General features: G+C 45.2%; 1 protein-coding gene across 2 annotated transcripts in view; it reads left to right on the forward strand.

The window, feature by feature from the left end:
- The window catches only part of SBNO2 (strawberry notch homolog 2), a 67,093-nt gene that overhangs the window by 13,166 nt on the left and 38,727 nt on the right, over positions 1-15,200 (forward strand). The window contains exons 2-4 of one of the 2 annotated variants that reach the window (XM_075524226.1): positions 355-578; positions 1,670-1,749; positions 8,756-8,879. In XM_075524226.1, coding sequence (XP_075380341.1) covers positions 453-578; positions 1,670-1,749; positions 8,756-8,879 — 330 coding nt within the window. In that variant the 5' untranslated portion in view covers positions 355-452. Of the gene's footprint in view, positions 1-354; positions 579-1,669; positions 1,750-7,982; positions 8,115-8,755; positions 8,880-15,200 lie in introns of those variants that run through there. The other variant, XM_075524227.1, reaches the window with a different exon arrangement.

Below are 15,200 nucleotides of genomic sequence, written 5' to 3' on the forward strand. Positions count from 1 at the left end.
AGAATCTTTTTGCATCTTAGACAAGAAAATTCCTCAAGCTAAAAACCAGCTGTGTATCTATTGCAGAAATCACAGATGATTGTGATGATCTGCCAGACTTCCGCAGTGTTTGCAGCGAGGCAGGAGAGGTGTGTTTAATGTAAGTTCGCAGGTCTGGGTGAATTCCAGGTGTGGTGATATTTGAGAACTCTCTTTCTCAGCAGAAACCTCTCTTTTATAAAGAGGCAGCAGGCATTTCACAGGCTGACGTCTGTTTACTGATCTCTTAGCTACATTTGGTCTTGGAAGTGTGTGGGTTTTTTTTTTTCTTTGCCCTTTTAAAAAATTTAAATGTGCCTTTCTTTTCCACGCTAGGACATGGTGCAGGGTGAAGAGCACAGATAAAGAACCTTCCACCACTCCATAGCCTGTTCCACCTGCCCTGAGGACTTCATGCGGCAGGACGCAGGCTGATGCCCTCAGCACGCCCTGCCATGGACGGGGGGAAGAACTATCCGCAGCACGAGCACCAGCAGTCAGGCAATACACTCTACAGCATCCCCGGCCTCCGCTCCCAGCTCGCCGTGCCAGCCATGGAGGTGAGGGCCCCAACAGCTTCTCGGGGAGGGGCAGGGAGAGGCTGTTTGGAGGGTGTCACCAGAAGGGGTCTGAGCAGAGCACTCCAGCCTGTCAAATCCTGGGAGTCCTTGTGCATGTTTACAGGAGCTATTTACCAGACTTTCTAGGCAGCTGTCCAGGGGCATGAAGTATTGATTGGGAATGCTGGAGGGTTGAGGTGATGGCTGTCTGCTGCCTTTGAAGTGGGAGGAGGAAAACAAGGCTGTGATTAAAACAATGCCTCTCTCAAAGCTGGTGGGTGCCAGGCTCCTCGGGAAAGGACTAAAGAGTTTACGCAGAATTGCAGACTTTGTTTCTACCCCAGCTTGTCTCTCTGAGACATGCTAAATCTATTGCTGGGTCCAGCTGTGCCTTTTTTGAGAGTGGCAGAGATGAATAGGGTTGTATTTGTCCTGCTGCTGCTGCTAAAACAAGACCGGGTCCCTGATGCATTTGTTCTCAACAGGGCAAAATGCAAACCTCTATCCCAAAATAGTTTACATGTTCCTGCAGTTTTCTGTTTTTATTTATAACTCTTGTTTGAGTTTTGTCATGTATAGGAACACAGAGGTTAAAAAAAGAGGCCCATTTCACCAAGTGCATGTTGCTTCAAGCATGAGGTATCATTGCTTTGGACACAAGAAAGGACAGATGAAAGACTGATCTGTAGCTGAGTAATAAGATACTGTATTCTTTCCATGATTGTATTGGTACATGCTCAGCTAAAAGCTTCCCATTAATGTTGGAGACTGTTTAGGGAGGTGGGAAGACGAAAAGAACGATGTTTTTGGGTGTTTACCTATGCAAGCCAATTTAAAGTTAATGGGTTGGTGCTCGCTTTCTGCAGAGACTGAGCTTAAAGGGCTGGGAAAGGGGACAGTAATAGGCAAGTAGGTTCAAAAGCTCAAACTGGAGTGTAGCACTCGATTTGTCCTCCTGTGAGAGATGAAGAGCCACCTCTGCTTGTGGAAGGCACTGAGGGAGAGAAGTCATAAGCCTGGCCTGGGGTCTGCAGCTGCAGGTAATCGTGCCAGTCCTCTCCTGCTGTAACTGTTCTGGTTTCTCCTTTCAGAATTCCATGCTGGCTGCCGACTCATGGAGTAGCTGCTACCCTGCCTCTTTCCCAACCTCATCTTTCCCAAGTGAAAACCAGTGAGTGCTGTTCTCCTTTGTATAATTCCCCTCTGCTCTTGCACACCCCATGATTCAACTGTTTCTTTACTGCTTTCCTTGTTTACTTTATTTCACTAACTGATGGGGAAATAATTGCATCACAGACTGATCTTGTGGCATTTCATAAACTGCTACATCTTGGAAAAAGCAGCAAACAGCTTTTTTTTTTTTTAAAAAAAAGATAAAAACTTTGATTTCCAGTAAACCTGGAGGCTGCTATAAGGGAGGAACAGCCTTGTTTTAGCCTGGATTTCTTACACTAATGGAGTTCTTAAAAACACACCGTTAGCACAATCTAGCTGAGCAAATACGTCATGCAGTCTAGCTTTATACAGCTGGTGCAGACAAGGAAGAAGGTATTACTGGTACCAGGTGGCAGACATACAGGTGAAGTGAACTTAACAACTTGTGCTGTGTAGGTGACTGGAAGCTGACTAAATACTACCATCTCATGTCTACATTGAAAAACGTGTAGAGGCCCTAACTGTGCAAGCCAGCGTTCATCAAGAGTCATGACTTTTTCTTCTGGTTATAGCTGATGTTCTTCACTGATAACCTCACCCCACAAGGTGTGAGGTGATGAGTTACGGGCTCGTGTGAGGAACTGTGACTGACTTCTAAGTAAAGCTGCCTAGTGTACAGCACAGTTTAGTGCTGTAAAGCGGAGTTGTGATGGGTTTCGGTAACCTTTCCGTAGTAACAGTGGCCCTGTCTGATGGGAAAGACATCAGCCATGTGCTTTCTAGATTCAGTGCAAAAACTTTTCTAGATTACATGCCCAAAATAGCATTTCTGAAGGATCTTTGCGTAACAATAAACATTGTTCTTCCTTCTCCCCCTTTATGATGAACCTCCATCCTGGATCAGAAGGTAGGATATGACAGGAGATGTTTGGGACAACATGAAGCAGCCTTGTGCCACCACTGAGTGACTTGGATTGGAACTCCGTTGGGACTGGGAGATGCTGATTGTTGGGAAGAAGGTTTGAAGGCTGATCGATGGCTGCTTTGGTCTCTGTGAGCACAGGGAGTGGCGCAGATACACAGGATGTGTTCTTATTTAGGTCAGAGGTGGGAGGAAGGAAAAATAAAAGAAAAATTACCTGGTATCGTGAGCTAGTAACTGTGTTCCAGGTGCTTGAAGATTTAGTTTAACCTCCTTCCTAAAGGGATTTTAGCATCTTTGTGGAAAAGCAGAGAGATCCATCCTCGGGAGTGTGTAAGTTCCAGCCTGGCTGGCAGCAGCGAGAATCAGCTCCTCTGTTCAGAGGGACGAGCCGCGTTTTGTCTCTGTATTAGTTGTTCTTGCTTCTCACGTGCCTGGTCCACCTCAGTCTCCAGTGAGCTAGCCAGCAATGATAGGGTGGATGGAATAGGGCAGTTCTTGACGTAAGATTGCCAAGAAGCTGTCCCACAGGTGCTGAATGGAGCTCTGCCTTGCTAGTTACTCCCCAAAGTGAGAATTTGAGAGGAGTTATCAGATAAGTTCAGTGTCTTTGCTCTTAGCTAGCCTGTCTCTGATTGGAAGAGGGTCTACTTTTTAAGCATGATTCCTGTAAATTACACTTTGTGAAGCCTCAAGAGAGCTATAACAGAATTTCTGTTTTGCTGTATTGAACCACAAGATTAGATTGTGTTTATCTATTGTGTTGGGTTTTTTTCTTTGACCATTTGTTCTGGCTTTGCCCCTTGCTTTCTTCCTGTTCAGTGCTGCTCTGCTGCTCGTGTCAACTCTGCTGGAAACGTTATAGCCTTGATCCTGCAAAGACATGCCTGCATTTAACACCAATGTAAACTTGTCGACTTTGCTATAGTTACTTTTGGAAATGAGGCTCATTGTAGCAATTCCTTGCTAGAGAATGATTTAGCCAAGGCTGCACCTTTAGCTTTCCTGTTTTTTATATCCTGGTAATTGTAAAAATTACCTTTCAGGTGAAATTTTCTGTATCTGTATTTCACAAAAAAACAAAGTAGTCCATCCTTTTGTATTTGAAAACTGCAGCTGAATTTTTTTTAGGTGGATTTAGGGTTAGGGCGTTACAGGTAGGAATCCTGAAAGGGATGGAAACATTAAAAAATGGGATTGTAAAGGGAGTTGTAATTATAACCCATGTTGTAAAATAGAAAAATGCAGATGGCATTAGAGTTAGTACAAGTTTCTCTTCAAAATCCTTGCAGAAGAAATCTCATTTGCAAGTGGCTGTGTTTGGACATGGCTTATTCTCATAGCAACAGCTTTGTCCTGAAGCAGGTTTTTCCTGTTTCTTTTCAGTAGTTAACTTTCATGCTAGAGAATTTCTTTAAAAGATACCAAAGCTTGCCTCTTTGTTTCAGATTTTCCTAACCTGAAAAATGTAAACAGTGTATTAAACCTTGCTGAAAGAACAAATGAGGTTCAGGTCCCCTGTAGGGAAGAGCTGTAGCTCAGTTCATTCTAAGGCAGTTATCCCTGAAGAGCTGGGCTTCCTTCGCAGCTGTAGGCTCAAGACATTCCGTGCTTCAGGGAAATCTGGGTCAGTCCAGTTGTCTGTTGGAAGTGGTGTCACACATCTGCAAAAAAGTATTTCTCAAAACCTGGAGCAAAGCTTTCTTCTGCAATTTCCAAACCACACAACACCCTCTTTTCCTGCTGTTTTCATGCCCTTTTCTACTTTGCCACCTGCCTGTGGAGTATTACTTACCATAACAGTAAAGTAGTCTTTGACAGACATAAATTGGTCTAATGATGGGGAAGAAGAGTGCCAGACTGATGCCAAGGCAGCCTGTGACCTCGCCAGCTTGTCTCTGATCTTCTGCTGGCCTGAGATGTGGAGTTTGCTTCTCTGAACGGAGGGCTATAACATCAGAGCATGAAGTCTGGCCAAAATACACATAGGTCTCCAGTGAAATTGCAGCGTTGCCCCAGAAGGGCTTCAAACGCATCGGATGCGTTGATGAGCAGCTGGTATGAAGCATGCGAGGCAGGCACAATATCACAGTAGTCTAAACAAGTGGTGTTATAGCAAGCTTAAGCTGTCAAAGTATGGAGACCCATCTCCGGGAGGGAAGTGCATTGCATTGCTCACCTCTGAGATGTGGATTCCTGTGAAAGCCTGTCCACAGTGTGTTCCTCTAGATCCTGCTGTTGAAAGTCCTGAGTTGAGGAAAACTGAAATAAATTATCAAATTCTTTACAGAAAAAAACCCAGCAAACCAAAGCAACCCAACTAACACCCCCCCACACACCACCCCCCCAGTCCCCCCCCCAACATTCTGTTGGAGTATGTGAAATAGCCCTACCCTGAGACCCATAGGCTGGACTGACATCAGGTGATTTGGGCGACTGAGATGTCAGCTCAGGTTTGCCTCGTACCAAACTCTTCCACTGCTGCTATGTTAGAGTGGGTGGCAGCAAAAAAAAGCAGTCTTCCTCTTTAAAGCAATTGTCTGAGCTTGATATAATCCAGAGATGCTCCCCACCCAGCTCATAATGTCCCAGGACTCAGGGATGAAAGACTTTCTCTGGGCCAGCTGCTTTATTCCTTAAAGAAGGGTAGGAACCATCTCTGCAGTAAGACTGTTGGTGCTTGTTGGGTTCTGAACGTTACACACCTTCGTGTACTTTCCTTCATGTTTTCCTACAGGAGAATGTCCCTCTAGATTTCTAAATATTCTTTTCATAACAGCTGAATTTTTGGGCTTGGCTTTATTGCCTTGTTTTGCTTGTGGGGCAGGGAGCAGAGACTTATTTTTCTTAACCAGTACCTGTTGAAGGACATGTACCGGGTCAGCACACGTAACCTCCTCTTCACACAATGAAATGCTGATTTCTACAAACTCTTCAGCCAGATTCCCTCTTTCTCCTTTGTGAACAGAGTGCAAACAGAAGCAGGAGACCAGCATTCCTTCCCTTTTGTCTGTGTGGTTTCATTGGGGTGACTACCTTTCCGCAAAGCAAAGTGGTGTTGATGCTGGCTGAGTTGCAATGGAGCATTCCTCTTCTGGTTGGAGCCAGCGCAGCCTCTTCTGTCTGAAGAGCACAGCGCTTCTCCGAACTAAACTTCACTTCAGTGCAGAATTAATTTCTCTAAGAACTTAATGACTAAATGTGTTTAGTCATTTGGGTTAAAAAGTTCTGGTTTTATTCATCAAGAAGATCAGCACTTGGTTTTCTGCAGCTGAAAAAAGTAAAATAAGATGACTCCAAACTCCCTAGCATTAACTTATTAAACTCTGATCTCGGTGCTGAAGAGATAGGTTTCACTGACTAAATGATAAGCACATGTATTTAATTCTTACGAGGTTAGTAAGTGATGTAGGGCCTTGATTGCTTCAAGAGCCAACCTCAATGGTTAAAGTGAATCAGTGGCCTGAGAGGGACTGGTGTAGCTCTTGCACACAACCACTGGATGGACCTCAATTGTGCGTGTCCCTGGCTGCCTTCCCAGTTCAATCACAGGGGTTTTGGCTCTGGGGTGAGCCAGGTTAGCTGGAGCCTGGCTCTTCATGGGCGAGTTGAGTGTCTCCATGGCAGGACGTGGAACTTGCAGTGTTGGAGTTGATGAATGCAGGTGGTGTGTTCTGTTGTCCAGGACACCCGGTTCCTTCTTTAGTGCTGCAGCTCGAAGTCAGATCTGAGGATGTGAGTCCAAATGGGCAGTCTTTTGTAAATCCAGTGTGATTAAACCCAGTAAAATGATTTTTAGTTATCCAGTGAACACCCCCAGCCTCTGAGGGGAAGCTTTTGAGCCAGAGTAGCTTCCATGGAGCAGTTTACCAGTAACTAAGTCCTGGAGAGGGTGAGCAGGTACGCGTACAGGGCAGTCTTGCTATGAGGCTGTTTTCACATCTTTGCTTTGGCAATACAGCAAGGTTCACATGCTCGATTCTTCCAGTTAACACTTTTTTTTTTTTTCAGTTTAATTCACGCTAACTTGTCAGTGGCTTTATGCCAGCTCTTCAAATGCGGGTGAATATCTTTAAGTTCTTATTGAAAAAAAGGTAAAGCACAGCACCAAAGGTACTAAAAGGACTTTGGCAAACACTGCATACTTGGTGGCTTTCCTGAGAGGATCTCAAAGCAGTGCACTGAGTTGCTGTTGGCTCTTATTTCAGGCTGCAAGAAGAAAGTGCATCTCACATTCACAGATTTGAAAACCAAGATTAAGGGAAGCAAAATAACATACCAAAGCTGGTCATTCCACAGCAGTTCAGGCCAGGGAGGTTGGGGCTGTCTTGGTCTCCTTCCCGTTACCTTAACTGACTCTTGTCCAGACCCACGAGGTGCTGGTGAAATAGGAGGCGGTGTTCACTTTTCCGGTAAAAATAGTTTTCCCCTTCCCTGGTTAGTTCGTTAGTGCTGGCCAAGCTCTGTCCTCATGCAAGAGAGATGGTGAGACCACAGCGGTTTCTACTTGAAAGCAATTTAAACAAGCCTTTCCCTGTATTCAACATTCATTCCCAGAATTTATGCACAGATTTTAATTTGCCTGAATAGATTAGGAGGAGCTGAGAGCCAGTGCTGGATTGTCAGAGCTGCTGCGTGCAGGTGTGCTAAATCCACCCCTCTGCATTCGCAGGGTGACTTTCAGCACGTCTCTGCAGTAGGTAAAACAGCGGCAGCACTGAAAAGAAGGAAGAAAGGAAGAGGGGGAGGGAGCTGTTCCTTTCCGAGGGTATTATCTTTAATCATGAAAAAAGAGCAGGAAAAATGTGTTTGGCAGAGTGAGATAACTGTGTTTGCACATAAATACATATGTAAATGTTAAGCATGGTGTATTAATGAGCTGCTAGCCACACATGGCATTTTAATTGCTTAATAATACTTTGGCAGTGCAGTCATTCCCCAGCTCTGCTCCTGGGTAGTATTTCTTCTTAAATTTTGTTTCTCCCTCCCCCCCCAGTGCCTTGTTAAAGTTTATTGCTGTGGGTTCTGTAACCCTGGCATTACGAAGAACGTACAACTTGCCACAAGAGGAAACCAGTCAGATCGGGTGAAACATTTTAGTGGTTCCAGCATGCAAACGTGTTGGGTGGCGATTGCCCAAGCAGCATGAGTGCACAGCCCTTACGGGAAAGATTACGAAGCACATTCCTTGCTCCTGCAGGAGAGGGAAAGGGCTTGCATGTGTAATAGCAAAACCAGAAGACGGTTGTGTAGTACAGGCCAGAGGCTACTCCTGGGAAGGAGGAAGGGAATTGTCTGCTCTTTTGCAATTCTTACCTCCTCTCTGCTTGGAGGAAGCTGGTGCTGGGGAAGGAGAGGCAGGAGGAAGCGCTGGCATGTGCCCTACCCAGGAGGGAGCAGTTGGAAGACCTTTGCTGTTTTCACTTGTTAGTTCAGCAGAGAACTTGCTTTGTAACTAGGTATGATCGGTTATGTCCGTAGTTCATCTCTGTCTGGGCTAATAGTTCTGTCCAGAGTTGCATGTCCCCAACCCTTCCATTTTTATCTGTCTTTAAGAAGTGTGACTGGTAAACCTCCCTGTCAGGGGTGTGCAAAGGGGGGTGTTTGCTTTCCCTCCCTGCTCGTTTGCAGGGCTGTTTCAGTTTTATGGCCCAAACTAGTGTTCAGGTGTGGTATTTCCGTGAAACTTGATGCTTGTCCTTATGTAATGTGATTGTCAGGTTTCATCACACCTATCAAACGCTTGGTGCTGGGACATCTCAGAGGCTTAATTTTGCTTTGTTGTTAGGACTGAAATATTTAGTCCCGCAGAACCTCTTTATCTATTAAATCCTTCCCAGTTTACACAAATTGCTAAGAATTGAATTCTTAATACAGCTTTCCCGACTCTTACGCTACTGAGTCTGGGAAGTAGGATATAGCTTGTGGATGTATTATTTTGCCTAGACATCTCTTCTGGATAAACACAGCTTTTTTTAATATCAATCTCCTGTATGTGTCATCCCATAGTTGCAGCTTCACCAGTGATGATGGAGTCTGAAGCAACCTGAGAAATACTCAGGGCTGACAGGAAATAACTGCTTTTCCCATTTCCTTACAGGCAATATTTTAATTCCCCTCACGATTTTTATATGAATTCCATCAGCAGACCACATTTCTTGGATACAAACTATGCATCTGTGGACCCCACTGACTTCTTACCAAAAAATGGTGATTTTCCTCAGGTAAGTACATAGCTACTGATGGCTTTGGGGGAGAACAGTACTTTATGGTGATGGGTTTTATTTTTCAGTATTGCGTTATTGAGGGGAAAAGAAGAGATGTGCAATGTCTTAAATTTGTCCAGCACCTGATAGGAATTGTGTGCAATTGGGATAGATTCTCTGACAACAGCAATTCAGAAGCTATCCGTCGGCTTGGTAGGAGCTTATCTGTGGTAAAATTGCTTCTGTCTTTTAAAGTGATGTTTAACATAAACACTGAAAGTGCATGGGAGAATCCCGCTTGCAGGAGGGTATAGGTAAGTGTGAACGTGACACGCTTCAGTCAGTTAAATCACTTGCCTCCTGAAACACTCTTCACTCGCGTATGTTGCGCGCGCTTTCTCACTGATTACAAGTGGTGGATTCCTGAATAGTGAATATTTAGGGATTACATCAACTCAGTGCCTAGCAGACTGAGATTGAAGCCAGTTCATTTTTTGCAGAGCTGAAGTGTGGGAGGAATGAATAGTCACCCTGGTTCATTCAGCGTCTTTAGGGACCAAGAGGTATCCTCACCCAGGGGTCTCTCTGGGCGGGAAGGAGCTCTTTCCATGGCATTTTTGAAATGTTGCACTGGCTTTTGGCAACATCTCATGGTAAGATTGTCAGTAAAGACTGGAAAGCAGCTGATAACAACAGAGCTGACTCGGAATAAAGAAGGGACTAGCTATATCCTTTCTAGGAATTAATATAGATATTATCAGTGTCTGGCTGTGTGTGTTCTTTGCATTAGGGTTTCCCCCAGCATCTGAAGGTACATAACGAGTAAAACTGCAGAATGTTACCCTGCTTTGACCTATCAAGGCAACAGCCAAACTGAATGAATCCCTAGTCTCAGCTCTCCTATCTCAGTAAGTCACTCTTCTGGTTATCTGGGAAGCATGCAGGTGCCAGATGCAGTCCAGCGTCCTGCCTCTGGTAGGCAAAGGGCACAGCCCACCATGCTTCAAAACCCTGTGGGAAGTAGCCAAGGAGAAGCAGTGCAGGTGGAGTTACAGAGCACCCTTTTACTTCCAACCCCTGACTTGTGTCCTGAACCGTTGTCTGAGCACGACTCTCCCATCAGCTGAGAAACACGAGAAGGAGCAGGGCAGTGGCAGTGCTCTGGGACAGGCACATGCTTCGAGCCCTGTGCAGAAGAGCTTTCTTGGTTAGACAGTGCTACAGGGAGCTTATATTAGAAATTAGTGACTGATATTTTTTAGTATGCTTAAGGTCTTCTAATGAGACCTGATTAACAGGTTGGTTGGAGGCTCATCAGTCGCTGACAGATTGGACCTTCAAGCCTCAGGGGTGCTTGGAGGGTCTCAGAGGAACCTTTAAGGTGTGCCAAATCATGGGCTCTCTTCAGAATCTTCATCTGTGTTATTTATAAGTCAAACTTGTTTCACTGGAAGTATTATTTTTTTCTCATCACAAAGAAGCTTACCGTCAGAGCCAAGCTTCCTCTGAGTGTGGGAACTAGCTAATCTGAACATCACAGCTGTCTGCTTCAGGTTTGTGACTCGGTGTGGTAGATAAGCGCAGGGGCACTGTTTGGGTGTAGTGTGAGATGGAGCCGAGCTTGTTTTCCCCTCTTCTCTGTTCAGGTGAAGATTGACCTTTCTGGATGTTTCACTATTAATTCGAAGCATGCCTTACAATGTAGCCCTAAGTTGCTGAAAACAGTGCAAGGGAGACGCGAGGGTAAGCTGGGGCAGTATGGCTGTACTTCATGTAGCATCATGCTTTGACACACGAGAAATACTTCAGTAGGCCCCAGTAAGCTGCTGTGTGCTTTTGAATGTATTTTATTTTCAGTAACTGTTGAATGTCAAGACACATGTATAAACAGAAACCTTTTCCTTTGTAATCTGTCTCCTCTTCCTGCATGATTCATTAATTGCTGCATCAGCAAATTGATGCATTTCCCCTCTTCTTGAGGGGAATGTGTTAATGCCCCCTTAATTGTGCTTTTATTTTCTTGGCATGGCTAAAGAGAGGTTTCGAACCTCCTTGGGGCTCCGATTTCTGCAGGTTTGGATGGGGATTTGTGCCATTTGAGGTGAGCCACTGGTGTGGTAGCCCAGCTTCAGCTGCCTGAGCAGAGCTGCTGGGCGTGCCTCGCATTAGCGACTCGCCTGACGCAGCGGATCTGGTTAGTCACCAGCAGCTGTTGACCAGAGTCTTCTAACTGGATAAAAGCAGATAAGTAAATGAATCGTAATAGCATTGATCTTTGCCTCCTGCAGAATTAATTGTGGGAGGAATGCGACAGAAATGTGATCCCATCAACTTGTGGAAGCCATTTAACAGGCTGCGATGGGAAGAGGGAGAGAGGTCCTCTCCATAGGTCTCAGCTTGCAGGTCTGGTGTAGTTTGGCTGATGGGTTTAATGGGAAAAGGGCTTAATTATTTCTTTAAGTTATGTATTTTCTAGTATCTAAGTGGTCGATCAGCTTCCTTCCCCTGCTGCATCACGGAAATTGATCTCAGCCAGCTTGGAAGAGCACCTTTTTGGAGATTCTTTGTGAAAAGGAGATGCTTCTTTGTGTCGGCTAGGTGATAAAAGAGCAGGAGGGCTCTGAGACAAACCACACATAAATGACCTCAAATGATTTCCGGAACAAGAAATAATTCTTGTGCCACTCTCATCCTTTGGGAGAGGAAGTGACAGTTGGGAGCGAGGTGATTGTAGGCAGTTACGCTTTTGCTTGGACCCTTTCTTTGCGAGCCAACTGCTGTGAGACTGCACCTATTACAACATGCTTGCAAGTGTTCTTCTGCTTCAAGTATAGAAACAATAAAGTGTCCATCTCCGAATCTAACACAGCCAAGCCAGTTCTTTTACTCGGGTATTGTACCACGTAATAGCAGGTAGTGCTATGTACGTTCCCACGAGGAACAGAGCATTTATATGGGTGCTTTTCTGTCCTGGTTTGTGGTTGTCTGTAAGCCTGTGCACTGAGCATTACTGCTTGGGGCTTTCTGCAGATTCCCTGTGTGCTCTGAAACTGAGAAACACTGAATGAGACCTTTGTTTTCCAATCTGAAACTGATCTGATCGAGCTTGTACCTCAGAGGGATGGTGTCTGTCTAGAGCTGCCACCAGGCAGACGGACAGCAGTGCTCCCCCGGTGTCTAGTGTGACAGTGCCCATTAATGTGAAATAACACTAGTGTTGTGCTCGACTGTCTCTCGAAGAGGCGTTTCAGGCTTTAGTCATCCTCCAGCTCAAACGGCTGCTTCTGCTGAAGTGTGGAGCCAGATCAGCCTTTCTCAACGCTCGGCTTTTGACTTTTGAGCTTTCTACGTGGTTTGCTCCTAGTGCTCTTGCATATTAGAATGCAATAAGCGCTAACATGGAAATCCCTTGATAAAACCTAGGGCTTTCTGAGCTGCTAGTCATTGCTCATCCAAAGAAAAGCTGATAATTGTTTCACTGGAGCCAGAATTAGAGCCTGGATCTGGTAGAGCAGCAGGCACTTAACTGGAAGCAGTGGCATCAGCCTGGAGTCATCTGGGAGCGTCCTGGAGCTTTTCCATCCCTTGCTTCGGCAATATTTTCCACTTTACTGATTTCTTGCTGTCCCAGATGCCAAACTGTTAAATATTAACAGTCTGCCTGGAAAGCTGAAACATGCCATTCAGAAGGTGTGGGAGCAGCTTGGGTGGTTACATTTTTCCAGGTGACTGTATAGGAAAGTACCTATCTTTTCTGTACTTGCCTAGTGCGGTGGTAGGAGTGGCAAGTCCCGTTAAACTTTGTGCTGTTACGACCATGCCAAACAGAGGAGTGAAACCAAAGAGGGAACATGAGGAGTTTGCTGCATGCATTGGTAAGAGATTCTTGATTAAATCTGTGGTCACTGGGCAGACAAGGTGGATTGGGTGCTTATGTGAGAACCTGTGCTGCCTTCATTCATGAATACAGACTATTCCCTTGTCTGCTCAGATACCAAAATCCTATCTGTGATAGTTCAGCAGCACAGGAGAGCTTGCTATCCCCTTGGGCGACAGCCCTTCGTGTATCTCAGCAGCCTGCCAGTGCTTGACTTCTGCGTGCTGTCCTGGGGGGGCAGAGGAAGGAGATGGAAATGTCATCTCTGATCTGGAGCGAAGCTTTGTGATCCCTGTGTGTGATCTGACAGCGAGATGGTGAACGCCGCCTCCCCAAAATGTACCTGCAGCTGTTCTGGGCTGCAGCGGGACTCCAGCCTGGCCTCGGACTGCGTAGCCTGTAGGCGGTTTGTCTCCTTAAAGAGTTTTCCAGGAATACTGAAAATGGATTTTAAAAGTCTAAAGAGCAAATGACTAATGATTCTGAGGTATTTGTGTAGTAAACGCTTTCTGTTGGTAGCGATTGTTCATGTGCCGTAGGGTTTGGAGGACTCGAGGGTTTGGAGGGTGGGAAGGCCGATGCATTTTCCTCCAGCACTGGCTCCCCTCTATCTTCTCTCTGTATTTTGTTTCGGAGGTCCTCAGCTTGGACCTTCAGAGTGTAAAGCCTTTGCTGGCCTGAGGATGCTGTGAGTGGGAGTTGCCACATTTCTTAATTGCTCTGGGAATTTCTTTTTAGTTGAATCATTCACTGCTGCCACTTGGGTCTGGTGAAGAGCGATTTCTGTGTGTATCGCAGCAGCCTCGCTGAATGCCTTCTGCATATCGGAAAAGGTGCTTCATTTGCACGGTCAGAACGGCCTAATGTGAACCTCAGCTTGTTTCCTCCACAATATTTTTTGGTTTTGGCTTGCTGTTGAGTGATTCATCCTTGCCGGTCTGTTGGCATTCTTTATATAAACAAGTGGCTTAAACTGAGGTTCAGAAAATAGTTATATGAGGCCATGTTGGGGTCTGATAGCATTCCTTGATCTTGGGAACTGTTGTCTTAAGCCAAAGTCTCACCCAGACTCTGTGGTGTCATCTCTTTATGTAAAAGTCTACTGATTGCACACATGTCCTTAGAAATCGGAGTCCTGAAGAGAAGCAGGTTTTGCTTTCCATTGCTTCCCTCACTTTCTGCTGTTTATTCCTCCGGCCTCAGTGCTGGTGAGTTGGAGTCCAGTGCTTGTGTGCAGTAATTCTGCTGCAAAGGCATTTTTATTGTGTCACTGCTATCCTGTGTCACTGATGGCAAGAGCTGTTAATTGCCACAACAAAACACTAGATCCAGGAGGTTTTAACTTATACTTTGGCATCTGCTGTCCCTCAGCAGGGGTGTGTGTTGAGCTGTTGTCTGTCCCCAGAGCCTTATAAAAGCAGAGCAGCCTCTTCTAGAAAAGCATACCTGTCACTTAAATACTTGCTGCTCTTAGCCACCACAGACTTTTCTTTAAACTTCACTGTTCTATCCTGTTTAGAATTACTTAAAGCACATGACTCTGCCCATTTCCTCCTTCCTTTTGTTATTTAAAATGATCCTGCCTGTTTCTGATAGTCAATCTGTGTTTCCCTTCGCTTAACTTCATTTGACTTGCTCCTTGTGGCTATCCAGAACAGGACTTTTCTGAACGCACGGAAGCCTCCTCTTCTGACTTCATTTGCCATAAGTTACGCTGAAAAATAAACCCGATCTTTTTGCAAGTGAGGGTGAGCAGCTCCTGTTGAGTGTGGAAGGTGTGGACACAACGGGTGTGCAAGAGGGCTCTGCAGAAGCTCCTTCCTTTTCTCCTCAGTGAAGCAGCTCTATGCTTTGGCAGGAAACTCAGGTATCCTTTTTAAAATTGGAGTTGTGCTTGGACCGGAGGAAGGAGGACAGTCCAGATCGATTTAGCTTGTGGGGGCAGGGACGAATTGGCTGCTCTTGGGTAGAGTCATTTGCAGTAATGCTGTAAAGATGCAGTTACGGCCTTGTTTGAGCCGCTTGTGGTGTGTGGGGGCTCTTGACCACACATGTTAATCATAAACCAGCCCTCTTTTCACTACCAGCCCCTTGTAATCTCCGATGAATCTATCTTGTTAAAGGTGGTGGGGGGGAGAAATTAACCTACTCTTAAAAAAAGTATTAATTTTTAAAAGTGCTTCAGTGCACAGAGCTGTGGTGATTTAAGAGAAATCAATGGAACAGTTATTAAATTATATGAAAGACTTGGTTCTGACTGAAATGAAGAGTTTCCTGGAATAAGAAACATCCTGGAACTTCCTATCGCTGTCCTGGAGTTATGTCTACAGGGAATACAGATATTAAAATCAATTTGAAGACAATTAACTGGCTCTGGTGCCTTTGAAGCATTTTATGAACAAGTTGCTTTACATGCTCATGTCTTTGTTTTTGCACTCCAGGGTTGGGGTTTTGGCTGACTT

The sequence above is a fragment of the Mycteria americana genome, chromosome 24, assembly GCF_035582795.1.
Source record: "Mycteria americana isolate JAX WOST 10 ecotype Jacksonville Zoo and Gardens chromosome 24, USCA_MyAme_1.0, whole genome shotgun sequence".
NCBI classification, from domain to species: domain Eukaryota; kingdom Metazoa; phylum Chordata; class Aves; order Ciconiiformes; family Ciconiidae; genus Mycteria; species Mycteria americana.